The following is a 27,780-nucleotide window of genomic DNA, read 5'->3' as shown; positions in this document are numbered from 1 at the left end:
AGACACAAACTACCAAAACTGACTCAAAAGGAAATAAAAAATCTGAATAGATCTGTTACAAGTAAAGAGTCTAAGTTAGTAATAAAAAATTTCTTACAAAGAAAAGCCCAAGATCGATGGCTTCACTGGTGAATTCTAACAAATCTTTAAAAAAGAATTAACACCAATCCTTAACAGATTCTTCCCCCCTAAAAAAGAATAGAAGAGAGAGAAACACTTCCTACATCATTCTGTGTGGCCAGTATTACCCTAATATCAGAACAACAACAACAACAAAACAAGATATTTTAGGAAAAGCAAACTACAACCATATATCCCTTATGATAAATATTTAACAAAATACTAGCAACCTAAGTCCAGCAGCGTATAAAAATGGTCAAACACTGAGACGAAATGGTGTTTATCTCAGCAATGCAAGGTTGATTCAACATATGAAAATCAATTGATGTAATACAACATATTTATAGAATAAAGGAAAAATAACCACATGATCATCTCAATATACACACCAAAAACATTGACAAAATCCCATATCTTTTGTGATAAAAACACTCAATAAACTAGTATTAGGAGAGGACTTCCTAAACCTATTAAAGGACATCTATGAAAAACTCACAGCCAATATCACATGTAATAGTGAAAGACAGAAGGCTTTCCCACTAAGCTGAGTAACAAAACAAGGATTCTGCTTTGGCCACTTGTATTCAACATTGTATTGGAGATTCTAACCAGGGCAATTAGGTAAGAAAATGAAATAAAGGCATCCGTATCAGAAGAGAAGAAATAAAACTATGTCTATTCACAGATGAAGTGATTCTATATGTATAGAAAATCCTAAAGAATCCATTAAAAAAATGAATCAAGCTAATAAATGAGTTCAGAGCAATTAGGCAAGAAAATAAAATAAGGGGCATCCAGATTGGAAAGGAAAGAAGTAAAACTATCTCTGTTTGCAGACGACATGATCTTGTATGTATTAAACCCTAAAGGATCCACAAAAAAATAATAGAGCTAATCAATGAATTCAGCAAGGCTGCAAGATACAAGATCAATATACAAATATCAGTTGTATTTCTATTCACTAGCAGTGAACAATCCACAAATGAAATTTTGTAAACAATACCATTTACAACAGCATCAAAAATACTTAGGAATAAATTTAATCTAAGAAGTGCAAGACTTGTACACTGAAAACTACAGAACATTGTTGAAGGAAATTAAAGAAATGGGAAGACATCTTCATGGACTAGAAGACTTAATATTGTTAAAATGGCAGTACTCCCCAATTTGATCTACAGATTCAATGGACTCCCTTTCAAAATTCCAACTACTTTTTTTGTAGAAATGGATAAGCTCATCCTAAAATTCATATGGAAATACAAGGACCTGGAATAGCCAAAATAATCTTAAACAAAGTTGGAGGACTCACGCTTCTGATTTCAAAACTTACTACAAAGCTACAGTAATCAAGACAATGTGGTACTGGCATGAGGCCAGACATACAGATCAGTGGAGTACACTGTATTAATAAAATTGAGAGACCAGAAATAAGTGGTTAATTGATTTTTGACAAAGGTGCCAAAACAATAAAACGGAGAAAGAATAGTCTTGTCAACAGATGGTTCTAGGACAACTGGATATGCACATACAATAGAATGAATTTGAGCCCTACTTCATACCATATGGAAAACCTGGTGGCGTAGTAGTTAAGAAGTCGGCAGTTCAAGTCCACCAGGTGCTCCTTGGAAACTCTATCAGGCAGTTCTACTCTGTCCTATAGTGCCGCTATGCGTCAGAATCAACTCAAAAAAATTAACTCAAAATGGATCAAAGACCTAAATATAATGGCTAAAGGTACCAAACCCTTAAAGGAAAACAGATATAAATCTTCATGACCTTGGATTAGGCAATGGTTTCTTAGATATGACAAGTAAAGCACAAGCAACCAAAAATATATAGATATAGATAAATTGGACTTCATCAAAATTAAGAACTTCTGTGCATCAAAAAACTCTTTCAAAGATGTGAAAAGATAATCCACAGAATGGAAGAAAAAATTTGCAAATCATATACCTGATGTGAGTCTACTATCCAGAACATGTAAAAGAATCTTAGAACTCACCAATAAAAAACAACTCAGTTAAAGTTTGGGCAAAGAATTCAAATAGACATTTCTCCAAAGAACATATACAAATGGCCAAGAAAGGAATCTCAACATCATTAATTGTTAGGGAAGTGCAAATCAAAACCACAATGAGATACTACTTCACACCCACTAGGATGGCTATAATTTTTTTTAAAAAAGAAAATGATAGTGTCAAGAATTTGGGGAAATTGGAGCCCTCATACATTACTGATAGAAATGTAAAATGGTTCAGCCACTGTGAAAACAGCTTGGCAGTTCCTCAAAAAGTTAAACATGGAGTTATCATCTGACTCAGCAATTCTATTCTTAGGTATATGTCCAATAAAATTGAAAACATGTTCAATCAAAAACTTATACATGAATGTTTGTAGTAGCATTTTGCATAATAGTCAAAAGTAGAACAACCCAAATGTCCATCAACTGATGAGTGGATAAACCAAAATGTGGTATATCCATATAATGGAATATTATTTGGCAGTCAACAGGAATGATACACTGATGGATGCTACAACGTGGATGAACCTTGAAAACATGCTAAGTGAAAGAAGCCAGTCACAAAAGGCCACATATTGTGTGGTTCCATTGATATGAAATGTCCTGAATAGGCAAATCCATAGGGATAGAAAATAGATTAGTGGTTTATAGAGACTGGGGGAAAGGGAGAACGGAGAGTGACTGCTACAGAGTATGGGGTTTCTTTTTGGAGTGATGAAAATATTCTGGAATTAGATTGTGGTGATGGTTGGTTAACCTTTTGAATATACTAAAAATCACTGGGAAACCTTGGTGGCTTACTAGTTAAAAGCTACGGCTGCTAACCAAAAGGTTGGCCGTTCAGATCTACCAGATGCTCCTTGAAAACCCTATTGGGCAGTTCTACTCTGTCCTGTAGGGTCGCTATGAGTCAGAATCGACTCGATGGCAACGGGTTAAAAATCACTGAATCGTGTACTCTAAAGGGATGAATTGTATCATAGGTGAATTATATAGCTCAATTACAAATACAGCTTTATTGGAAGATTCTTGTTTCTTACTGTCAGGATAATTTAAGTAAATAAAGTATATAAATCACATTCTATGGGGAAAACTTAGTCACATGGCTACTCCTAGTTCTAAGCATAGGGGAAATGTAGCCCAGCTATAACTCTGTCACTCTGGAGGAAGAGAAGAATGGGTTTGGACAGCTAGCAGCCTCCATCACAGTGGCAAAGCTGGAATTAGAACTTAGGCCTTTGAATCCTGGTCCAATTTCTTTTCACCATACCATCTGTCTCTCTAAGGAGACTCATTTTATAAGTGTAATCAAGCAAGCTGCTGAAAATAGGCCTATTTCTAAAACTAAAATAAGATTTTCCTGCTAACAGTGGGGCTGTGTAACCTAGGAAATGACTAAGCATTTATCCCTTCTTATTTGTAAAGATTGCCCTCTTTGGGGAAGAATGCTTGGGTGTGTAAATATAGGTATAATCTTTAAAGGGAAAGAGGCAGTTTCAGAAAATTTCCGGGGAATTAGGATTGTATAATATTCTTTGACGAAGTGTAGTGGTCAATATCCTTCTGCATTTTTATGAACAAAGGTGTCATTCATTGACCCTGACTGGCACCCAAAGGTTTGGGTAAACCCAGATCTATATTGCTGGCATGGTACCATCTGTATACAGAGTGTATCACACTGTTCTAGAACCCCGAGCATTCAAAGGAGTCTTGGCTATCTTCCCTCATGTTAATATGAAGCCTGATCGCCTACTACGTGGAGCTAGCCTAGTGCTCTTTTCCTTTTGTTGTTAGCAAGAGTTAGGGTTCCTGCTTGCATTTAAATTTTTTTTTAAGTTTAAAAATTCTAAGGGATTATTAATACTTAACTTTTATATCAGAAAAGATAAGTTACAATGAAGAAACTAATATTAAAGTGGGTATAGAAAAATACATACTTATACCTTACAGGGAGTTCTGAAAATTGGTACAGTTTAGGGGCTATGAAATCAAATGCTTATAGAGGCCAGAAAGGTAATTTTAACGGATGAGAGTGTGATTGTTGGGGATTGTGGCAAAATGAAGTGCGTATTGCTGTTGTTAGGTGCCATTGAGTTGGTTCTGACTCGTAGCAACTATGTCCAAGAGAACAAAACACTGCGCAGTCCTGCTCCATCCTCACAATAGTTGCTGTATTTAGGCCCGTTGTTACAGCCACTGTGTCAGTCCATCTCGTTGAGAATCTTCTTTTTTGCTGACCATCTACTGAGCATGATATCCTTCTCCAGGGACTGATCCTTCCTGGCAACATGTCCAAAGTATGTTAGATGAAGTCTCTCCATCCTCGCTTCTGAGGAGCATTATGGCTGTACTTTCAAGACAGATTTGTTCATTCATCTGGCAGTTGATGGTATACTCAATATTCTTCGCCAGCACCATAATTCAAAGGCATCGATTCTTCTTTGGTCTTCCTTATTCATTGTCCAGCTTTCACTTGCATATGAGATGATTAAAAATACCATGTCTTGGGTCAGGCACACCTTAGTCCTCAAAGTGACATCTTTTTTTTTTTTTTTTTTAACACTTTAAAGAGGTCTTTTACAGCAGTTTTGCCCAATGCAATGCGTCGTTTGATTTCTTGACTGCTACTTCCATGAGCGTTGATTGTGGATTCAAGTAAATGAAATCCTTGACAACTTCAGTCTTTTCTCCTTTTATCATGATGCTGCTTATTGATCCAGTTGTGAGGATTTTTATTTTCTTTAGGTTGAGGTGTAATCCATACTGAAGGCTGTGGTCTTTGATCTTCAGCAGTAAATGCTTCAAGTCCTCTTCACTTTCAGCAAGCAAGGTTGTGTCATCTGCATACTGTTAAAAGACAGTAACATCATCAACAACAAATTAAGAAACAAAACACTGTCCTGACCATTTAAGACCTGTTCCCAGCATACCTGGAAGATATTAGAGTTTGGTTCCAGACCACTATAATAAAGCAAGTCACACGAATTTTTTGATTTCCCAATGCATATAAAAGTTATATTTATACTATATTGTAGTCTATTAAGTATGTAATAGCATTGTGTCTAAAAAGACAATGTACATACCTTAATTAAAAAAATACTTTATTGCTAAAAAATGTGAACTATCATCTGAGCCTTCAGCAAGTTGTAATCTGCTTGCTGGTAGAGGGTCTTGCCTTAATGTTGATGCCTGCTGACTGATCAGGGTTGAGGTTGCTGAAATTTATGGTGGCAGTGGCAATTTCTTAAAATAAGAGAACAATGAATTTTGCTGCATTGATTGGCTCTTCCTTTCACGAAGATTTCTCTGTAGTATGCAATGCTGTCTGATAGCATTTTACCCATAGTAGAACTTCTTTCATAATTGGAGTCAGTCCTCGCAAACCCTGCTGCTGCATTGTGAACTAAGTTTATGTAATATTCTAAATCCTTGTTGTCATTTCAACAATGTTTACAGCATCTTCACCAGGAGTAGATTTCATCTCAAGAAACCACTTTCTGTGCTCATCCGTAAGAAGCAACTCCTCATCTGTTAAAAAGTTTTCTCGTGAGATTGCAGCAATTCAGTCCTATCTTCAGGCTCCACTTCTAATTCTAGTTCTCTTGCTATTTCCACCACTTATGCAGTCACTTCCTTCACTGAAGTCTTGAACCCCTCCAAGTCGTCCACGAGGGCTGGAATCAACTTCTTCCAAACTCCTGTTAATGTTGATATTTTGACCTCCTCCGATGAATCACGAATGTTTTTAATGACATGTAGAATGGTGGAAACTTTCCAGAAGGTTTTCAATTTACTTTGACCAGAGCCATCAGAAGAATCACTGTCTGTGGCAGCTGTAGCCTTACAAAATGCATTTCTTAAGTAATAAGACTTGAAAGTCAAAATTACTCCTTGATCCATGGGTTGCAGAATGGACGTTGTGTTAGCAGGTGTCTTAGTCATCTAGTGCTGCTCTAATAGAAATACCACAAGTGGATGGCTTTAACAAAGAGAAGTTTATTCTCTTGTAGGCTGCAAGTCCAAATTTAGTCCAGGGGAACACTGTCTCCATTGGCTCTGGAGGAAGGTCCATGTCATGAATCTTCCCTTGGTCTGGGAGCTTCTCTGCACAGGAACCTCAGGTCCAAAGGACGGGCTCTGCTCCTGGCAGTGCTTTCTTGGTGGTATGAGGTTCCCATGTGTCTCTGCTCGCTTCTCTCTTTTATATCTCAAGAGATTGCCTCAGGACACAATCCAGTCTTGTAGATTGAGTACTGCCTTACTAACAAAACTGCCACCCATCCTCCCTCATTAACATCATAGGGGAAGAATTTACAACCTATAGGAAAATCACACAATACCAGGAATCATGGCCTAACCAAATTGATACACACATTTTTGGGGGGACATAATTCAATCCATGACAGCAGGCATGAAAACAACATTCATCTCCTTGTACATCTCCATCAGAGCTCTTAGGTGACCAGGTGCATTGTCAATGGTCAGTAATATTTTGAAAGGAATCTTTTTCTCTGAGCAGTAGGTCTCAACACTGGGCTTAAAATATTCAGTAAACCATGTTGTAAACAGATGTGTTGTCATTCAGGCTTTGCTGTTCCATTTATAGGGTACAGGTAGAGAAGATATAGCATAATTCTTAAGGGCCCTGCCCTAGGATTTTCAGAATGGTAAATGAGCATTGGCTTCAACTTAAAGTTATCAACTGTGTTAGGCCCTAACAAGAGAGTCTACCTGTCCTTTGAAGCTTTGAAGCCAGGCATTGATTTTTCCTCTCTAGCTGTGAAAGTCCTACGTGGCATCTTCTTCCAATACAATGCTGTTTTGTCTACACTGAAAATCTGTTGTTTAGTGTAGCCACCTTCATCAATTTTCTTAGCTAGAGTCTTCTGGATAACTTGCTGCAGCTTCTACATCAGCACTTGCTGTTCCACTTTGCACTTTTATGTTATAGGGATGGCTTCTGTCTTAGTCATCTAGTGCTGCTATAACAGAGATACCACAAGTGGATGGCTTTAACAAAGAGAAGTTTATTCTCTCACAGTCAAGTAGGCTGTAAGTCCAAATTTCAGGGCGTCAGCTCCAGGGGAACACTTTCTCCGCCAGCTCTGGAGGAAAGTCCGTGTCATCAATCTTCCGTTAGTCTGGGAGCTTCTCGGTGCAGGAACCTCAGATCCAAAGGATGCAGTCTACTCCTGGCACTGCTTTCTTGGTGGTGTGAGGTTCCCATGTGTCTCTGCTTGCTTCTTTCTTTTATATCTGAAAAGAGACTGGCTTAAGACACTATCTAATCTTGTAGACCTCATCAGTATAACCTCATCATAGTGATAGAGTTTACAACATAAAGAAATCACGCATAACCTCATCGTAGTGATAAAGTTTACAACACATAAGGAAATCACACATAACGTCGTCATAGTGATAGAGTTTACAACACATAAGGAAATCACACATAACGTCGTCATAGTGATAGAGTTTACAACACATAAGGAAATCACACATAACCTCGTCATAGTGATAGAGTTTACTACACATAAGGAAATCACACATAACCTCGTCATAGTGATAGAGTTTACAACACATAAGGAAATCACACATAACCTAGTCATAGTGATAGCGTTTACAACACATAAGGAAATCACATATAACCTCGTCATAGTGATAGAGTTTACAACAGGTAAGGAAATCACATCAGATTACAAAATGGTACACAATCATAGAATACTGGGAATCATAACCTACACATTTTTGGTGGGGGCATAATACAGTCCATGACAGCTTCTTTCCTTAAACCTTATGAACCAACCTCTGCTAGCTTCAAACTTTTCTTCTGCAGCCTCCTCACCTCTGTCAGCCTTCATAGAATTGACGAGAGTTAGGGTGTTGCTCTGGATTAGGCTTTGGCTTAAGGGAATGTTGTGGCTGGTTTGATCTTTTATCCAGAACAGTAAAAACTTTCTCCATATCAGCAATAAGGCTGTTTCACTTTCTTATCATCCACATGTTCGCTGGAGTAGCACTTTTAATTTCCTTCAAGAACTTTTCCTTTGCATTCACAACTTGGCTCTTTGGAGCCAGAGGCCTTGCATTTGGCCTGTCTCAGCTTTTGACATGCCTTCCTCACTAAGCTTACTCATTTCTAGCTTTTGATTTAAAGTGAGAGACGTGCAACTCTTGTTTTCACTTGAACACTTAGCGGCCATTGTAGGGTTATCAATTGGCCTAATTTCAATATTGTAGTGTCTCAGGGAATAGGGAGGCCTGATAAGAAGGAGAGAGATGGGGGAACGGCCGGTCAGTGGAGCAGTTAGAGCACACACATTTATTAAGTTTGCCATCTTATATGGGCACGGTTAATGGCACCCCAAAACAATTGCAATAGTAACATCAGTGATCACTGATCACAGATCAACATAACAGATATAATAAGATGAAAAAGTTTGAAATATGGCAAGAATTACCAAAATATGACACAGAGACATGAAGTGAGCACATGCTGTTGGAAAAATGGTGCTGACAGACTTGCTCAACGCAGGGTTGCCACAAACCTTCAATCTGTAAAAAGCACAATATCTGCGAAGTGCAATAAAGTGAAGTTCAATAAAATGAGACATACCTGTATATTATTACCAAAGGAAACAACACAAGAAGAGAAGAAATTTATTTGAACAGGAAGGTGTTCTTAGCTCTTGTATTTTAAGAAAAAACCTGGAAACCATTCTAATGGGTAATAATTGGAGAATGATTAATCAAACTGTAACTATATAACAATTTAAAACACAAAGGTATGTATAGAAAGTTCCAGAGCATGGAAATGTATATGTGTGAAAATTAAGTGAGAGCAGAGTACAAAATGATAGATGTATATGAATTGCAGTACGTATTAATGAAGTTTGGAAAGGAATTTAGAGTAATGTGAATAATTGGGCTCTCAGATTTCCCTGTCCCCTTCCCCTGAAAAGTAGCTTAAATTCCCCATGAACAAAAAGAAAATGCAGGTCACCTCTACCAGGGCCATAGTAAAATATCTGGTTGTCCTTTGGATTAGTTCCAGTTGTGCATGAGCATGACTTTTTTGGTAAATTATGGCTTTGTCGTAGAAGTTTCCATGTTTCCCTGAGAGGACTTAATCATTTATCCTGGCGTACACTGATACTTTGTTCCCACCTGTCTTAGTCATCTAGTGCTGCTCTAACAGAAGTACCACAAGTGGATAGTTTTAACAAAGAGAAGTTTATTTCCTTACAGTAAAGTAGGCTAAAAGTCCAAATTCAGGGTGTCAGCTCCTGGAGAAGGCTTTCTCTCTCTCGGCCTTCTCATCAGTGTTCCCCCAGACTAGGAGCTTCTTGGCACAGGGACCCTGGTCCAAAGGACTTGCTCTGCTCCCAGCACTGCTTTCTTGATGGTATGAGGTCCCCAACTCTCTGCTTGCTTCCCTTTCCTTTTATCTCTTCCCACCCTAGGGAAACTCCCTTTACATTGGATCAGGGATGTGACCTGGGTAAGGGTGGTGTTACAATCCCACCCTAATCCTCTTTAACATAAAATTACAATCACAGAATGGAGGCCAACCACGCAATTCTGGGAATCATGGCCCAGCCAAACTAATAGACACTTTTTTGGGGGGACATAATTCAAACCATGACACCACCTCAGAATTCTCTTTTTTTTTTACTTTTATTTGCCCTACTTTATAAATCTGGACCCAAGGAAAGTGACTCCAGATTCCTTACCAGATTCCTTAGATGACTCCTCTTTTTCCACCCCACCGATGAGTTGAGGACTGAACCTGGTCTGGAAGGGGCGGGAGGTTATGGCAAAATGTTGCAGGTCCTCTTGTCCTTTTTGGTATTTCAAGACAGACTCAGACTTTGGGGATACGTCAGGTCCGGGAGTTGCAGAACCGTGGATTGGCAACTAAAATGTGGTGTCCAGTGGTGATTGCCATTCATTCTCTGCGCTGGGGCTGTCAGGGCTGGGCCATTAGCTTCTGAAATGCCTGGTGACTGGAATTCCCTGCTCCCACCTGCTGTTACTCATCAGCAGGATGCAGGCTTCCTCAGTTTCTCCTTCAGAGATCCCTCACACACAGTCCATAGAGCAGTGACTGACTTCTCAGGGATCTTGGGGTGAGAGCAGAGATCTCTTGTCACCAAGGGCCTTGGTTGTGTGTGCTACAGTGACAGGGATTGCGACTGGTTTGATTTTGTCCCCATAGACCAACTGTGGCTTTGTTGCTTGTTGTAGTACTGCCATCAAGTTGGTCCCCAACTCATGGTGACCTCGTACACAATGGAGTGAAACACTGTCCAGTCCTGCACAGTCCCTGTGATCAGTTATGGATCAGACAGTCTTGTTGTGATCCATAACGTTCTCATTGGCTGCTTTTCAGAAGTACATTGCCAGGCCTTTCTTAGTCTCTCTTAGTTTAGCAGCTCCTCTGAAACCTGTTCAGCATCATAACAACATGCAAATCTCCACTGACAGAAGCGTGGTGGCTGCGCTGATAGGGGGCATTATTTGGGGGCTCAGGGTTTAACTCCTTTTAATTATCAAATTTCTAAAACAAATATATAGGTTACTTTCTATGCTTGTGGAAGTTTGTGGGGTAGAATCTCTAGGCATGGACCAATAATCAGCACTGCTCCGCAGATCTGTCTCTACTGAGGTTTCACTTAACTGCATCTTCTTCACTGAGCTTTTTAGAAGTTGCTGCCACAACATTAATCTTATACAATAACTCGACAAATACGTGAATACTTACTTGAGGAGTTTAATTTCTCATGTGTAACTATCCAGGCCTAGAAGTAGATAAATACTTTTGTATTGTATTGTATTGTTTTGTTCAGATAAGGTTGGCATTTTTACAAGGAAATTGGCTAGGGATCCTGAGAATAATTGCAGCTTGACCAACATAGCTAAAAATCCATAGTTTCTATTTTACTCCCTTTGGCTTAGACCAATACATTCAGGCTGTATCTGTGGTCATTTTGAGTTGCTACCAGTGCTACTTTGTTTATGAGATTTCTTTACTTTCTTTTGAGCAAACTTTCCAGTTGCTGTGATCCCAGTGGTTTAGTTCCTGGATGAGAAGGACACTTCTTTATCTGTTCACAGCTGACATCATCTCTTGCCTAGAATATTATTTGTTGTTGTGATTAGCTGCTGTCAAATCAGTCCTCAACTCATGGCAATCTCTTGTGTTACAGAGTAAAACTGCTCCGTAGAGTTTTCTTCGCTGTAATCTTTGTGGAAGCAGTTCCCCAAGCTTTTTCTCCACGGGGCTGCTGGTTGGATTTGAACCGCCAACCGTTAGGTTAGCAGCTGATCTCAAACTGCATGCCACCCAGGCTTCTGGAGTATTATAGTTGCTTTAAATAATAGCAAGAAAAGAGACTGATTTTTCAGTGATGATGACAGTAAATAAAGGTCCTGTATGAAATTCTTTAGTACGTATGTCTTAGTTATCTAGTGCTGCAGTAACAGAAATACTACAAATGGATGGTTTTAACAAACAGATATTTATCTTCTTACAGTTCAGGAGGCTAGCAGTTTGAATTCAGAGCGCTGGCTGTACAGGAAGTCTTTCTCTCTCTGTCAGCTCTGGAGGAAGATCCTTGTCTCTTTAGCTTCTGCTTCAGGGTTCCTTGGAGATCTCCCTGTGTCTTGGCATCTATCTTACCCCATCTCTGCTTCTTGATTGTTTGTTTAATCTTTTATATCTCAAAAGAGATTGACTTAAGACACACCGTACACTAATCCTGCCTCATTAACGTAACAAAGACAGCCCATTTCCAAATGGAATTATAACCACAGGCATAGCAGTTAGGATTTACAGCGCATATTTTGGGAGGACACAATTCAATCCATAACAGACTCTTATAAAGAACTAAGTTCACTTGTCTCATTGCTGCAGTTTATCTTCTGTTTTGCTATAATGAAGGAGTTACATTCATAAGAAACATTATCAAAAATTATGATATAAAAGCAGTTGTTTGACTAGATAAGAGAAGTTAGGGGCTGGACAATATCAGACTCACAGTAACTTTTTTTCTCTAATAGAAGTTTTTTTTTTTTTTTTAAACCTATGAATGTATTAGCAAAACCTGTCATTGAAAAAAAACCTAGTGTTGGACTATATGTAGCATTGCTTTGGAATAATAGTCCTCGTTTTCTTTCGTTACCAGCATCATCATTAGCAAAGACCCTTTTACACCTTCCTATTCCCTTTCATCAGAAGAGCCCTGGCTGTGTAGTGGTTAAGTGCTCAGCTGCAAACAGAAAAGTCTGCGGTTTGAACCCACCAACTGCTCTCTGGGAGAAAGACGTGGCAGTCTGCTTCCGAAATGATTTACAGCCTTGGAAACCCTATGGGGCAGTTCTGCACTGTTCTGTAGGGTTACTATGAGTCGCAGTTCGACTGGACGGCAATAGGTTTAATCCCTTTCATCAGAGACCGTGGGTGGCACAAATGGTTAAGCACTTGACTATTAGCAAAAAGGTTAGTGGTTCGAACCCACCCAGAGGCACCTGGGAAGACAGGCCTGACAATCTGCTTCGAAAAGGTTCACAACCTTGAAACCCTGTGGAGTAGTTCCACTCTGCACACATGAGGCCGCGATGAGTTGGCATCAACTCCACAGCAACTAACAACAGCATTCCCTTTCACTCACTGTTGTGATAAATAAACCAACCAACCAAGCCCCCCTTCCACCCCAACAAACCACCTACTACAGGCAATGGCTTCTCTCCTGCTTAGGTGTTAATTCCAGGTCTAGTATATTAATGGTGTGCCTGATGCTAGTCTAATTCCCTCATTTATCCAGTTTGCTTTAAAAAACTCAAGTCTGTAATTTCTTCAGATCTAGACAGCCTAGATCAAACATCACCACTTGTGTTTTAATGTTTTCCCCTGAATCAGGTGACGCAGGCCCAGTGTGTCAAAATAGAAACTGAGTTCTACCGGCGCAGTCGAAGCGAGATAGTGAATGGAGAAGGACACACCATGGGGGCACTTTATTGGCAGTTGAATGACGTCTGGCAGGCACCTTCCTGGTCTTCTCTAGGTAAGCGTTCCAGCGTTCTCTGTGTGAGTGAGAGAGCAATACGTGTGGGGAGAGGGACAGAGAAGCACAGTGTCTGAGGGGGTAGATCAACCCTAGCACAACTCCAGCCGGAAGAGGCAGTTCCGCTGTAGCAGGTCTGGGAACTCGGCCACCCCACCCACTTTAATAGTCTTTCCGTGAGGCCTTGGAGACAGCTTAATTACGGGTTCTGTGCTGTGCAGAGTCACAACAGTAGGCTGACAAGGGAATTGATTTATGTACAAAGATCTTAGCCACATGTGTTATAATTATTGCTTAGAATTTTGAATTTATTTAAGAGGACTTTCCAGGGCTAAAGGAGCATGAACTTAAGCGGCCCTTCTTCTGTTTGGAGGGCCTGGCCGGCGCAAATGGTTAACCTGTTCCGCTGCTAACTGAAAGGCTGGAGGTTTGAGTCTGTTCTCAGGTACCTCAGAAGAAAGGCCTGGTGGTCTACTTCTGAAAAATCAGCCATTGAAAACCCTATGGAGCACAGTTCTGCTCTGACACACATGGGGTTGCCATGAGTCAGAGCTGACTCCGTGGCAACTGGTTTATCTCTTGGGAGGAAGGTAGTCGACTAAGAGATCTATCTAGGAAAGGTTGCCTTGAACCAGTTTAACTGGCAACAGGTGAGATGACAGGCATGGTTCTTGAAATTTGAATCATCCCATCTATTTTGGCACTTTTAAAAAATATATTTATTTAAAGAGTAAATGTTGAATCTGGCTGACACTAGAGCAAAGTTCAAGTCAAAATATAAACGATAGTTTTGGGTCAAACATGAGACAAGGCCATAAAGTAAAAAGGCCATTTTTGTGGATAATGATCTTAAACCAACCCAGAATGCAAATCCAAAGGAGTTCATGCCAAACATGCTTTGGTTATTGCCAAATGGATGCCTCTTGCAAGGAACTGGATTTTTTAAAAAAAACATTTTATTGTGCTTTAGGTGAAAGTTTTCACAGCAAATTAGTTTTCCATTCAGTAATTCATACACAAATTGTTCCGAGACATTGGCTGCAATCCCCGCGATGTGTCAGCACTCTCCCTATTTCCATCCTGGCTTCCCTGATTCCATTCATTAGGTTTCCCTTCCCGTCCCTGTCGTCTCATCTTTGTAGTATACATATCTACCTATGTATCCACTCATAAATTATTGTTTTATTACCGTTGTTGCAGGATGGTATATGTTACGGTATTTACTGTAGCTGCTATTTATTCTTGTGTACCTCTCAATGTCTTCCTTTGACTTGGTCATGTTGTGCTGATTTCCCCTGTATTGTGTAGTTCCTTTTCCTTCACCAGAACGACTATCTGTTTAGCGATTCTCCCTCCTTTTCACTCCCATCCTTGGTAACCATCAAAGAACGTTTCTTTTTCTGTGTAAACCTATTGTTGACTTTTTATAATAGTGGTCTCACACAATGTTAATCCTTTTGTAATTGACTTATTTCACTCAGCATAATGCCCTCCAGATTCATCCATGTTGTGAGATATCTTACAGATTCATCATTATTCTTTATCATTATGTAGTATTCCATTGTATGTATGTACCACAATTTGTTTATCCATTCATCCATTGATGGGCATTTAGGTTGTTTCCATCTTTTTGCTATTGTAAGTAATGCTGCAGTGAACATGCGTGTGCATATGTCTGTTCATATACCTAGGATGTGGGATTACTGGATCATATGGTATTTCTAGCTTTTTAAGGACGTGCCATACTGTTTTCCATAGCGGTTGTACCATTTTACCGTCCTGCCAGCAGTATGTAAGAGTTCCAGTCTCTCCACAACCTCACCAGTGTTTGTCTTCTGTTTTTTTTTTTTGATCAATGACATTATTGTGGGAATGAGATGGTATCTCATTGTAGTTTTGATTTGCATCTCTCTAATGGCTAATAATCGAGAGTATCTCTTCATGTGTTAGCCGCCTGAATGTCTTCTTTGGTGAAGTGTCTGTTCATGTCTTTTGCTCATTTTTTCATTGTATTGTTTGTCTTTTTATTGTTGAGGTGTTGAAGTTTTCTATACGTTTTAGAGATTAGACCCTTGTCAGATATGTCATTGCTGATTTTTTTTCCCAGTCTGTAGGTTTTCTCTCTCTCTCTCTTTTTTTTTTTTTTTTTTTTTGTACATTTCACTAAGACTTTTTACTGGCCTTTTGGATAGAAATAGGAATTAATTTTCCAGGAAGGATGAACCCATCGTACTTCTGCTGCAGTCAGCCCATGGCCTCCTCTTTGCTGATTCTGTGTTTGGCCCCAGTGCAACCTGTCCTGCGCTTTTTGTCTGCCATGCTGAAACCTGGCCTACCCAGCACCACATGGAACTCCAGGCTGTAGATACAAATGGTAGGGACATATTTGATCACCAGATTGATGTGTTCCTGGATCCCAAAAACAAAGTTTCCAGTATCTTAGAAGTTATTTTTTCTTAACTTGCACTCTCACACCTTTAGACCTTTCTCCAAGATTTCCTCTGCCTTAGCCCCATGGACTGTGCAGTGGGCAGCAGTTTTTTCATTTCTCCTAATACCAAAGGATCTGACGGTGTATCTAGCTTTGGAAAACACAAGGGTCTGCCCTGTGAGCTGCATCAACACCTTGGCTGCCCAGGTCAATCTGTCTCCACTCTCCCCCATGCAGAGGTTGAGGCAGAGCTTGCGGATGTGGAGTTCTTATATGGGGGTTTCTTTTTCACCTTCATCCTGCGCCATGATGGAGAGCAGGAAGAGAGAGTCTGTAGATTCTCTTTTTACTCTTCTGGTGATGTCTTTTGAAGAGCGTAAGTATTTAATTTTTAGGAGGTCCCAGTTATCTAGTTTATCTTCTGCTGTTTGTATATTTTTATTTATGTTTGATAGTCTATTTATGCCATAAATTAGGGCCCCTATCTTTGTCCCTATGTTTTCTTCCATGAACTTTATAGTTTTAAGTTTAACATTTAGGTCTTTGATCCATTTTGAGTTCGTTTTTGTGTATGGTGAGAGGTATGGATCCTGTTTCATTTTTCTGCAAATGGATATTCACTTTTGCTAGCACCTTTTTTTTTTAACTTTTTTTTCCCATACAAAAATTTATAGATACATTGTGATGTGACTCTAATTGCTCTCCCCATACTGTGATAGCACACTCCTCCTTTCCACCCCCGATTCCTCATGTCCATTCAACCAGCTCCTAACCCTATCTGCTTTCCCATCTCACCTCCAGACAGAAGCTGCCCGTTTAGTCTCTTGTATCTACTTGAGCTAAGAGGCACACTCCTCACGAGTATCACTTTATGTCCCACAGTCCAATCCCTGTCTGAAGAGTTGGCCTTGGAAATTGTTTTAGTTCTGGGCTGATAGAGAATCCAGGAGCCATGCTTTCTGGGGTTCCTCCAGTCTCAGACCATTAAGTCTGGTCTTCCTTTTGTTAAAGAGACTATCTCTTCCCCATTTAATGGACTTTGACTCTTTGTCGAAGATCAGCTATCCATAGCTGATGGATTTATTTCTGGATTCTCAGTTCTGTTCCGTTGGTCTTTGTGTCTGTCGTTGTACCAGTACCAGGCTGTTTTGACTAGTGTGGCTGTTTAGTTGATTCTGAGGTCAGGATGTGTGAGACCTCCTACTTTGTTCTTCTTCTTCAATAATGTTTTGCTTCTCAGGTGTCTCTTTCCTTTCCATGTAAAGGTAGAGATTAATTTTTCCAGTTTGTTAAAGAATGTTGTTGGAATTTGGATTGGGGAATTGGATTTTTTGATCAAGTTTCTCAGACCAAATTCTTTATCAGCACCAACCAGATAAAGTGTATTGAATGAGAACCAGGGGGTAGACGGTGGGGGAAGAGCCTTCTGGGATGCTGGAAACCTAGACAGAGAGGTATTGTTCAGAGACACTTGGACCCTGACCCTGCTTTCTATCTGCGGATGAACTTTTGGACTTGCTGAAGCTGAGTTTGATTCAAGAAACAGGAGCACTCAATTTTTGTAAATACTTTAAAAATGACTACACAAAGATTATTAGTATGAGTTTTTCAGGGATATTGAAGAAGTTCAAGTACAAGAATATGATGGCAGAGCAAGAATGTGGCTGTTTAATAAACTCGGACGGGACTCTGCCTGCATGGAGCGGGTCGCCTGCTCCTTTGTACTTATTAGAGAATCCAGGCATCAGGGAGAAGCTGTGACCAATTATGCTGTATCTGGTCCTGCACTGGGCAGCCTCATACTCGTTACCTGTTGCTGTTGAGTCAATTCAGACTCATAGAGACCCTTTAGGGCAGCCTCACAGCCCCTGTTTAATTCTGTGCCCTTGGCTTGATAAATCTAGCACTTGGTGGCACAAATGGTTAAGTACTTGACTACTAACTGAAAGATTAGCAGTTCAGACCCACCCAGAGGTGCCTCAGAAGAAAGGCCTGGCAGTCTGCTTTTGAAAGGTCACAGCCATGAAAACCCTATGGAGCAATTCTACTCTGCAGCACGTGGGGTTGCCATGAGTTGGAATCAACTTGACAACAACTGGTTTGGTTTTATTTGTGGGGGGGAGTGGCAAAGAGGGAGTATGTATCTCCTCTTATCACCTGAAATAGGATCTTGGGATCTACTTTAAAGGGATCAACCTACTTAGAATCTGTAGGTTCTCATATATTTCTTTTATTAAAATTAGTCTTATTTATAGTTACTCTTTTGTAAATATAAAAATCCATCTGGGCATTTTGCTCGGTTCTTAAACTTGGACAGATGTCTTACCAGATACGTAGCAATTCTAAATTTAAGTGCCTTTCAAGTCACTCTACCTCATTGCTAATAAAAATAATTTTAGGAAAGCACATTGTAAGTTACATTGTGGTTGGGTGCCATCAAGTTGATTCTGACTCAGTGACCCGTTTTGACAGAGTAGAACTGCCCTATAGGGTTTTCGTGGCTGTAACTTTATGGGAGCAGATTGCCAGGTGTTTCTCCCACGAAGCTGCTGGGTGGGTTCATACCACCAACCTTTTGGTTAGCAGCTGAGTGCTTAATGGTTTGTGCCACCGTATAGATCTATGATATTTTATTTTAGTTGTGACTTTCAGATCTGACTCCTAGGCCAAATTTACTTTGTAATAAACATTTTTAAAAAATGTTTTATTGTGTTTTAGGTGAAAATTTACACAGTAAATCTGGTTCCCATTTAATAATTTTTGTACAAATTGTTCCATAACATTGGTTACAATTTTCACAATGAGTCAGCATTCTCATTATATCCATTCTGTTTGTTCTGTTTCCATTCATCTAGCTTCCCTGCCGCTCCTTGCCTTCTCATCTTTGCTTTTGGGTAGATGTTGATGTTTGGTCTTGTACAGTTGATTGCTTAAGGGACAGTATTCCTCATGGGTGATATTGTTTATTTTATAAGCCAGTCTATTATTTGGCTGAAAGGAGACCTCTAGGAGTCACTTCAGTTCCAAGTTATAAGGGTATCTTAGGGCAATAGTCTCTGGGGTTCATCTAGTCTCTCTCAGTCCAGTAAGTCTGGTCTTTTTTAGGAATTTGAGCTCTGTTCTACATTTTTCTCCCATTCTATCTGGGACCTTCTGTTGTGTCCCTGGTCAGAACAGTTGGTAGTGGTAGCCAGGCACCATCTAGTTCTTCTGGTCTCAGGCTGGAAAAGGCCTTGGTTCATGTGGCTGTTAGTCCTGTGGGCTAGTTTCCTCTTTGAGTTTTTGGTTTCATTCTTTTGCTCCAGATGGGAAGAGACCAATACTTGTATCTTAGACAGCTGATCAAAAGCTCTTAAGACCCCAGATGCTGCTCCTCAAACTAGGATGTAGAAAATTATCTTTATGAACTATGTTATGCCAATTGACCCAGTTGTCCCACGAGACTAGTATAATAAACATTTAGGTTTAAAGAACTTCCTACATACATATTTACAGATATTTGCTACAGTAGACTATGAAGGGAAAATGTTCTCATTGCATCAGTCATTATTATACAAGTTAATTGTCTGTACAGTTACCTTGAAGACAATGGTGGTTCAGTGGTAGAATTCTCATCTTCCATGCAGGAGACTCAAGTTTGATTCTGTGCCAGTGCACCTCATGTGGAGCCACTACCTATCTGTCAGTGGAGGCTTGCATGTTGCCATGATGTGAACAGATTTCAGTGAAACTTCCAGACTAAGACAGACTAGGAAGAAAGACCTGGTGGTCTATTTCTGAAAATCAGCCAGTGAAAACCCTTTGGATCACAATAGTCTGATCTGCAACTTTTTGTTCTATTTTGCATGGTGCTATCATGAGTCAGGGGCAAAGTCAATGGCAACTAACAACAAGAGTTACCTTATTTGTGTCAATGAGGTTTTATTTCTTATTTATGAGTAACTTTTGGAAAGGCTAATCAAAAGGTCAGCAGTTCGAATCCACCAGCCATATGGGGCAGTTCTACTCTGTCCTGTAGGGTCGCTATGAGTCAGAATTGACTCCATGGCAACAAGTTTGGTTGTTTGGTTTTTTGGAAAGGTAACTAATGAAATGCAGCTAAGGAGTTAGTATTCAGGTCTTTAAAGGATCTGAAGGAAACATCTAGGCAGAGTGGATTTAGAGTTTGGAAGTAACTTCTATCTTACAACTTGCCTAGTTTTTGTGTTTTTTTTTTTTTTTTTTTTACTGAACACTTGAATTGATAATACTGCAAGTAACTAGATCCTTAGTAGAAGGAGAAATAAGAAGGAATGCTGTATCAGTTGGCTAGTGCCTCAATAATGTGTCATAGAAAACCACCACCAATTCTCAGTGATTTACAACAATTCATTTCTCATGCATTTGCAGAGTGGCTGGGACATCTCTGCTGATCACAGATGGACTAGCTCATGTGGCTGGGGGTTAGCTGATCTAGTGGGGGCTTGGCAGGGAGACTCTACTTCACATTGTGGTCTGGTTGGATTTGGCTCCTCACTGCCATTTGGGCTCATGTGTATTCATTCTAGGGCCCATGAGGAAGCAACAGCAGCTACCCCAGGGGAAATTCTCCTCTTAACAACACAGGCATAAGAGGGTATGCCCAATCATACAGACACATTTCAGGCCCCTGCTTGCATTATCTGCTGACATCCCATTGACCAAAGCAAGAAGGAGTGGGGGTAAGTAGGGGACAGGAGTGAACATTTGAAGAGTATCTTGTGTCTCACAGATAGGTAGGTTTAAGGCCTTGCCCAAAGACACAGAGCTAATGACAAAGCCAGAAATCACATCATGTTTAGCCTGTAATTTAGTAGATGACGTAGTGCTATGTTGGTATCCAAACTGTGTCACTCATTAGAAACCACGGGTGTGTCAGTGAGACCTTTTGCTTTAATTCTGGTGCACCTGAGGGCAGTGTATTTGTGGCATTGATCTCTAGAACCACACATTTAAAGCTTTACCCTGTAATGATTATCACATATGATACTGTATACGTTAACTAAAGCCTGAGCCATCCGCTGTTTATGAAAAAAACTTTCCAAATGTGAGTTCTAGTTCACCTTATATATTCAGTAGGAGTGGCCTCTCCCATACCTCCCTCTGTTGTCATTGTTTTTAAGAGGAATTACTAAGAGTTGTGGAGTCCCCAGGTGGTGCAAACAGTGAACGCGTCAGCTGCTAACAAAAGGGTTGGCAATTCACGTCCACCCAGAGGTGCCTCAGAAGCAAGGCTTGGCAATCTGCTTCCGAAAATCAGCCATTGAAAACCTGTGGAGCACAGTTCTACTCTGATATCTGTGGGGTTGCCATGAGTCGGAATCAACTCAACAGCAACTTTTTTTTCTTTAACCAAGAGTTGGGGTTGAAATGCGGAGAGCTGAAATTCTGCGAAACCCTAAAGAAATTGTTTTTTTTTCCCTCAAACTTCAAACCCACATTCCTCCATCTCAGCAGCTTGCACTTTGCACTCTGGCAGTATTCTGTCTCTCCCTCTCTTTTCTAGAAAGTTGTTTAGTGAGGCAGTGCTTTGTGGGGAAGAATCTTCCTTTTGAAACAGAAGGATCTTGAGAAAGGAAGATGGTAAAAGATTTTTAAGTTTGTGGGTGTAGCATACTAGACATGCCAACAAGACACAGAACTGAGGTTCTCCACAACTTCTAATTGTATTTGAGGAACTGTCATTAATTGTCCTCAGTTTGGAAGTTTTCCTCCAGTCTGAACTTGCCAGGCATATTTTTTTTTACAGCGGTTGTTTTGGTTTGCTCAGAAGATTTTGTGCCTATGGGACTTTGAGTTCTAAATAACTCTTATAAATGAACATTTGTAACCAGTTCCCTGCCAATGCTACTTATTTCTTTCCTCGTGTTCACAAGGAACATTAGTGTGTTGAGCTCCTGAAAACAGAATTGCATATGAGACAGCGCTAGCTCGGGCTCAAAATACCATCGCCTACATGTTTGACTTAACCATATGAGCCTCTTTCCTCGTTTGTAAAGTGGGATGCTGATGACTGCCTCACCAGACATTGTGAGGATGACGTGAGAGAATGTGCAGAATGCTTCTGGAACCACGCCTGGCTCATTCAGTAAAACCAGTTGCCATGGAGTTGACTCCAATTCATGGTGACCCTATGTGTGTCAGAATAGAACTGTGCTCCATAGAGTTTTCAGTGGCTGATTTTTTGGAAGTCTATCACCAGGCCTTTTTTCCAAAGCACCTCTGGGTGGACTTGAACCTCCAACCTCTCAGTTAGCAGCCAAGTGTGTTAACAGTCCCCACCCAACCCCCCACAAATGGAGGTTCCTCCCTCTGTTAAGTCTCCCTTATATGCTCACTCCCTAGAATCATTAGGATAAGCTACACTCAGCTGGGCCATACGGACATGAATCTCTGACTGTGTGAGCCTGCCCATCTTTTACCTTTCTTAATTATTTTCAGAGTATGGAGGAAAGTGGAAAATGCTTCATTACTTTGCTCAGCATTTCTTTGCTGCACTGTTGCCAGTGGGCTTTGAAGATCACGATGTGTTTTATGTTTATGGTGTGTCAGATCTTCACTCGGAATGCAGGGTGACGCTCACAGTAAGTCAGTTGGATTTTTTTCTTCTAAGATAGACTTTAGATTATGTATTTGATTCCTTGGTTATTTGTTTTGGGAAAAAGAAAAGAGAAGTTAGTTTGTACCAAAATGCTTGTAGGGCCCATGGTGGAAAATGTGTTGTTCTTAGAGTCAGAATACCTATATTCAAGTTAAGGCTCTGCCATTTATTACGTGACCCGAAGCAGAACCCATGATGTCTTGGTGATTCATCTTTAAAATGATACCATTCTTTCTTTTTAAAGGGTTGCTGTGGGTAGAGAATAAAATAAGTAGATGAAAGCAAATTAAAAACTATAAAGTGCCACTTAAATGTAAGGCTACTTATAATCATGAAGAGCTGGAAATAGCCCAAACTGTATAAAAGAAATGGTTAAAATATGGTATATTAAAGTGCAAATCTGTAAAACTATGCAGAATGGGTATGTGGAAAAATAAGCTTATATTTAAACCATGCTAAGTAAAAAGAGAGGCTAGAAACTCAAAGTTGGGTGGCTACAGTTTGGGGAATACTAATAAAATGACAGTAGGCAATGTATACGGAAAAATTATGATGTACCAGGCCACTGTGCCTCCCATGGATTTTTTTCATTTAATTCTCACAACAACCCATGAAGTAAGTGTTATTATTGTTCTTATTTTACACAGGAAGAAATGGAGGTTTTGGGAAATTTAGTTACTTGCTCAAAGTCACATACCTAGCAGGTTCCATAGTTCTCAACTGGTTCTACTCTTCCAATTTCCCTCTATTATTACTGCTATTATTAAAGAACAACCATGAATGTTTGTTTTCATTCTGTTTTACTTCTCCCCAGGTGAGAGTCCACACGTGGAGTTCCTTGGAACCTTTGTGTTCTCACGTGACTGGACATTTTGTGATTAACTCAGGGGAGGCCATTCTCATCTATAAAGAGCCAGTGCCTTCACTGCTGCGGAGATGTTGGAATTGTACTCGGCAAAGCTGTGTGGTTTCCTTTTACCTTTCAGCTGACAGCAAACCCTTGGGCCCAACCAACTATCACTTCCTGTCCTCACCGAAGGAGGCTGTGGGGCTCCAAAAGGCACATATCACAGTAAGCACCAGTCATGTAGAGTCCCCATGGCCTCGCAGGGCAAGCACGTTCGCTTCTTGTAAATTTCCCATTGGTACTAAGCTTACCTGAAGCATGGAGAAGACTGACCGCTTCCCACTGGAAGCTAAAATCAAAAGATTTTTATTTCTCACTCAGTATTTGTCAAAGTTTTGGGTTACTAGCATTCCTGCTGTCCCATCACCTTTCCCGAGGAGGGTGGTACAGTGGCGGGAGTGATTGCACTAGCCATCACCGTCTGGTTGCCCCTCCACTAGGTTCCAGGCACTGCTCTAGGTGTTTTACTGCCTCGTCTCTGATTTTCACAACAACCCTGAAGTTTTATAGTCTCCCTTTTATAAGTGAGAAAACCAGTTTAGAGAGGTTAAGGAATGCACTCGAGGTCCTGTACTCAAGAAGCATTGGAGCCCAGTTGAAGCAGTCTAATTTTGAGTTTTCAAATAGAGTCTATTAATATTCACTCTACTCTCTTTAATTTATTGCTTCAAAGTAGTTTAATCACCAGATCCTTTATAATTGCCAAGAACAAAATGGGATGATCAGGACATGTTGTTATAAACATTGTGCAGCTGGAGGATTTGAAATCTGTCTAGTTGATTGAAAACCTTTCCCTTCTTTCCTCCCTACACATAGTAATTGAAAATATTTTTCTAGAAGGTTTCAGTCTCTATTTTCAGTGAACTTTTGTTTTATATTTTTACTTCATTGAGAATGATTAAGGCAAAGGGTTTTTTACATTTACTCTTGTCATATAAAAATGCCTCATTCTTGCATTTTATTTGAAAGATGCCTAAGAATTGAAAACCTATCTTCTTTGCAAATTAGTAACGAAATATTCACATAGCTTCTAAGTTATCTAGAATAATAGATGAAGAACAGTTTTGAAGGAAGTAGGAAGTGACATATACTTAGCTGCTTTCCAGAAAAGCAAATATATATACCAAAAAAAAAACATTGTAGTTGAGTTGGTTCTGGCTCATGGCGACCCTATGCGTTACAGAATACAGCGAGCTCCATAGGGTTTTCTTGACTGTGGTCTTCACAGAAGTAGATTGCCAGGCTTTCTTCCACTGCTCCACTGGGTGGGTATAAACTGCCAACCTTTTTGTTAGAAGCACAAACCGTTTGTGGCAACCAGGGACCTATATACATATATATACATATAACAAATCATACCACAACAACATATAAAAAATATATACATATATATAGAACAGATTTGTAGTCTCTAGCCTTATGATTTTGAAAACAAATTTTTTCTCTTTTGTTAGCTAGGCCTTCATTACCTTGAGAAAATTGGGGGTGGGAGAGAAGTATGGCTTTTTTCTTTGTCCTGCCTCATTTGAATTACAGTGAGACTTGTCCTTCCTAAATGGTGGTAATAAGACTAATAATAATATTGTTACTGTTGTTGTTAGGTACTGTTGAGTCGGTTCTGACTCATAGCAACCCAGTGTACAACAGAATGAAATGAAACCCTGCCGGATCCTGTGCCATCCTCACAATTGTTGCTGCATTTGAGCCCATTGTTGCAGCTTCTGTGTCAGTCCATTTTGTTGAGGGTTTTCCTCTTTTTTGATGACCCTCTACTTTACCAAGCATGATGTCCTTCCCCAGGGACTGATCCCTCCTGATAACATGTCCAAAGTACATGAGATGAAGTCTCGCCATCCTTGTGTCTAAGGAGCATTCTGGCTGTACTTCTTCCAAGACAGATTTGTACATTCTTTTGGAAGCCCATGGTATATTCAATATTCTTTGCCAACACCATAATTCAAATGCATCAGTTCTTTGGTCTTCTTTATTCATTGTCCAGCTTTCGCATGCATATGAAGCAATTGAAAATACCCCGGCTTGAGTCAGGCACGCTTTAATCCTGAAAGTGACGTCTTTGCTTTTCAACACTTTAAAGAGGGCTTTTGTAGCAGATTTGCCCAATGCAATATGTTATTTGATTTCTTTTTTTTTGGTATTTTTTTCATTGTACTTTAGATGAAGGATTACAGAACCAACTAGCTTCTCATTAAACAGTACACATATTGTTTTGTGACATTGGTTGCCAACTTCACGACATGTCAACACCTTCTCAACTTTGAGTTGGTTCCCTGTTACCAACTTTCCTGTCCCCTCCAGCCTTCTCGCCCTTGCCCCTGGGCTGGTGTGCCCATTTAGTCTTGTTTTGTTTTATGGGCCTGTCTAATCTTTGGCTGAGGAAGGGTGAACCTCAGGAGTGACTTCATTACTGAGCTAAAAGGGTATCTGGGGGCCATGTTCTCCGGGTTTTGCCAGTCTCTGTCAGACCAGTAAGTCTGGTCTTTTATTTTTATTTTTTGTTTGTTAGAATTTTGTTCTACATTTTTCTTCACTCTGTCTGGGACCCTCTATTGTGATCCCTGTCAGAATAGTCGGTGGTGGTAGCTGGGCGCCATCTAGTTGTGCTGGACTCAGTCTGGTGGAGGCTGTAGTACTTGTGGTCCATCAGACATTTGGGCTAATTTTTCCCTCGTGTCTTTGGTTTTCTTCATTCTCCCTTGCACGAGACAGGATGAGACCAGTGGAATATCTCAGATGGCCGCTCACAAGCTTTTAACACCCCAGATGCTACTCACCAAAGTGGAATGTAGAACATTTTCTTTAAAAACTATGTTAACGTCATTTGATTTCTTGACTGCTACTTCAAGGGCATTGATTGTGGATCCAAGTAAAATGAAATCCTTGACAACTTCAGTCTTTCCTTCATGTATCATGGTGTTGCTTATTCGTCCAGTTGTGAGGATTTTGTTTTCTTTATGTTGAAGTGTAATCCATCAAAAGAAGATGGAAGGAATACAGAGTCACCGTACCAGTAGTAGTCTTTGGTCTTCATCAGTAAGTACTTCAAATCCTCTTCACTTTCAGCCAGCAAGGTTGTGTCATCTGCATAGCGCAGGTTATTAACAAGTCTTTTTCCAAATCTGATGCTGCGTTCTTCTTCATATAGTTCAGCTTCTCAGATTATTTGCTCAGCATACCAATTGAATAAGTATGCTGAAAGGATACAACCCTGATAAACACATTTCCTGATTTTAAAACACCAATATCCTCTTGTTTTGTTCAAATGACTGCCTCTTGGTCTATGTACAGGTTCTGCATGAGCACAATTAAGTGTTTCCATTCTTTGCAATGTTATCCATAATTTATTATGATCCACACAGTCAAATGCCTTTACCTAGTCAATAAAACACAGGTAAACATCTTGTTGGTGTTCTCTGCCTTTAACCAAGATCTATCTGACATCAGCAATGATACCCCTAATTCCATGTCCTCTTCTGAATCCAGCTTGAATTTCTGGCAGTTCCCTGTCAATGTACTGCTGCAATTGTTTTTGAATTATCTTCAGCATAATTTTACTTGCATGTGATATTAATAATATTGTTGGATAATTTTTGCATTCCATTAGGTCACCTTTTTTTGGAATAGGCAGGTATATGGATCTCTTTCAGTCAGTTGGCCAGGTAGGTGTCTTCCAAATTTTGTGGCTTAGATCAGTGAGCGCTTGCAGCTTTGTCCATTTGTTGAAACATCTCAATTGGTATTCCTTCAGTTCCTGGAGGCTTGTTTTTCACCAGGGCCTTCAGTGCAGCTTGGACTTGTTCCTTCAGTACCATTGGTTCCTGATCATATGCTACCTCCTGAAATGGTTGAATGTCGACCAATTCTTTTTGGTACAATGACTCTGTATTCCTTCCATCTTCTTATGATGCTTCCTGCATGGTTCAATTTTTTGCACATGTTGTTGTTGTTGTTAGGTGCCATAAAGTAGGTTCTGACTCGAAGCGACCCTATGCACAACAGAACGAAATGCTGCCTGGTCCTGCGCCATCCTCACAGTTGTTGCCATGCTCAAGCCCATTGTTATAGCCACTGTGTCAATCCATCTTGTCGAGGGTCTTCCTCTTTTTTGCTGACCCTGTATTTTACCAAGCATGACGTCCTTCTCCAGGGACTGATCCCTTCTGATAACATGTCCAAAGTATATGAGACGTAGTCTCACCATCCTTGCTTCTAAGGAGCATTCTGGTTGTACGTCTTCCAAGACGGATTTGTTCATTCTTTTGGCAGTACATGGTGTATTCAGTATTCTTCGCCAACACAATTCAAAGGTGTCCGTTCTTCTTCCGTCTTCCTTATTCACTATCAAGCTTTCACATGCATATGAGGCAATTGAAAACCCTATGGCTTGGTCAGGCTCACCTTAGTCCTCAAGGTGACATCTTTGCTTTTCAACACTTTAAAGAGGTGTTTTGTATCAGATTTGCCCAATGCAATGCATCTTTTGATTTCTTTTTTTTAATAAATTTTTTTTATTGTACTTTAGATGAAGGTTTACAGAACAAATAGTTTCTCATTAAACAATCAGTACACATATTGTTTTATGACATTGGTTAACAACCCCAC

At 40.0% G+C, this 27,780-nt stretch overlaps 1 protein-coding gene and 1 pseudogene across 5 annotated transcripts in view; one reads left to right on the top strand and one right to left on the bottom strand.

Annotated features, from left to right (window-relative positions):
* Nucleotides 1-27,780, top strand: part of MANBA (mannosidase beta) — a 161,968-nt gene that overhangs the window by 101,552 nt on the left and 32,636 nt on the right. For all 5 annotated transcript variants that reach the window (XR_002824670.1, XM_023734737.1, XM_004380189.2 and 2 more), the window contains exons 14-16: nt 13,059-13,203; nt 22,094-22,236; nt 23,068-23,325. Coding sequence is in view for 4 of the 5 variants with exons in the window: in XM_023734737.1 (XP_023590505.1) it covers nt 13,059-13,203; nt 22,094-22,236; nt 23,068-23,325 (546 nt within the window). In the remaining variant the exon portion in view is untranslated. The remainder of the gene's footprint in view (nt 1-13,058; nt 13,204-22,093; nt 22,237-23,067; nt 23,326-27,780) is intronic.
* LOC105756483 (60S ribosomal protein L11-like) lies at nt 15,367-15,942 on the bottom strand (annotated as a pseudogene).

Source organism: Trichechus manatus, unplaced genomic scaffold (assembly GCF_000243295.1).
Source record: "Trichechus manatus latirostris isolate Lorelei unplaced genomic scaffold, TriManLat1.0 scaffold00071, whole genome shotgun sequence".
NCBI classification, from domain to species: domain Eukaryota; kingdom Metazoa; phylum Chordata; class Mammalia; order Sirenia; family Trichechidae; genus Trichechus; species Trichechus manatus.
This window is presented reverse-complemented; position numbering and strand designations above follow the sequence as displayed.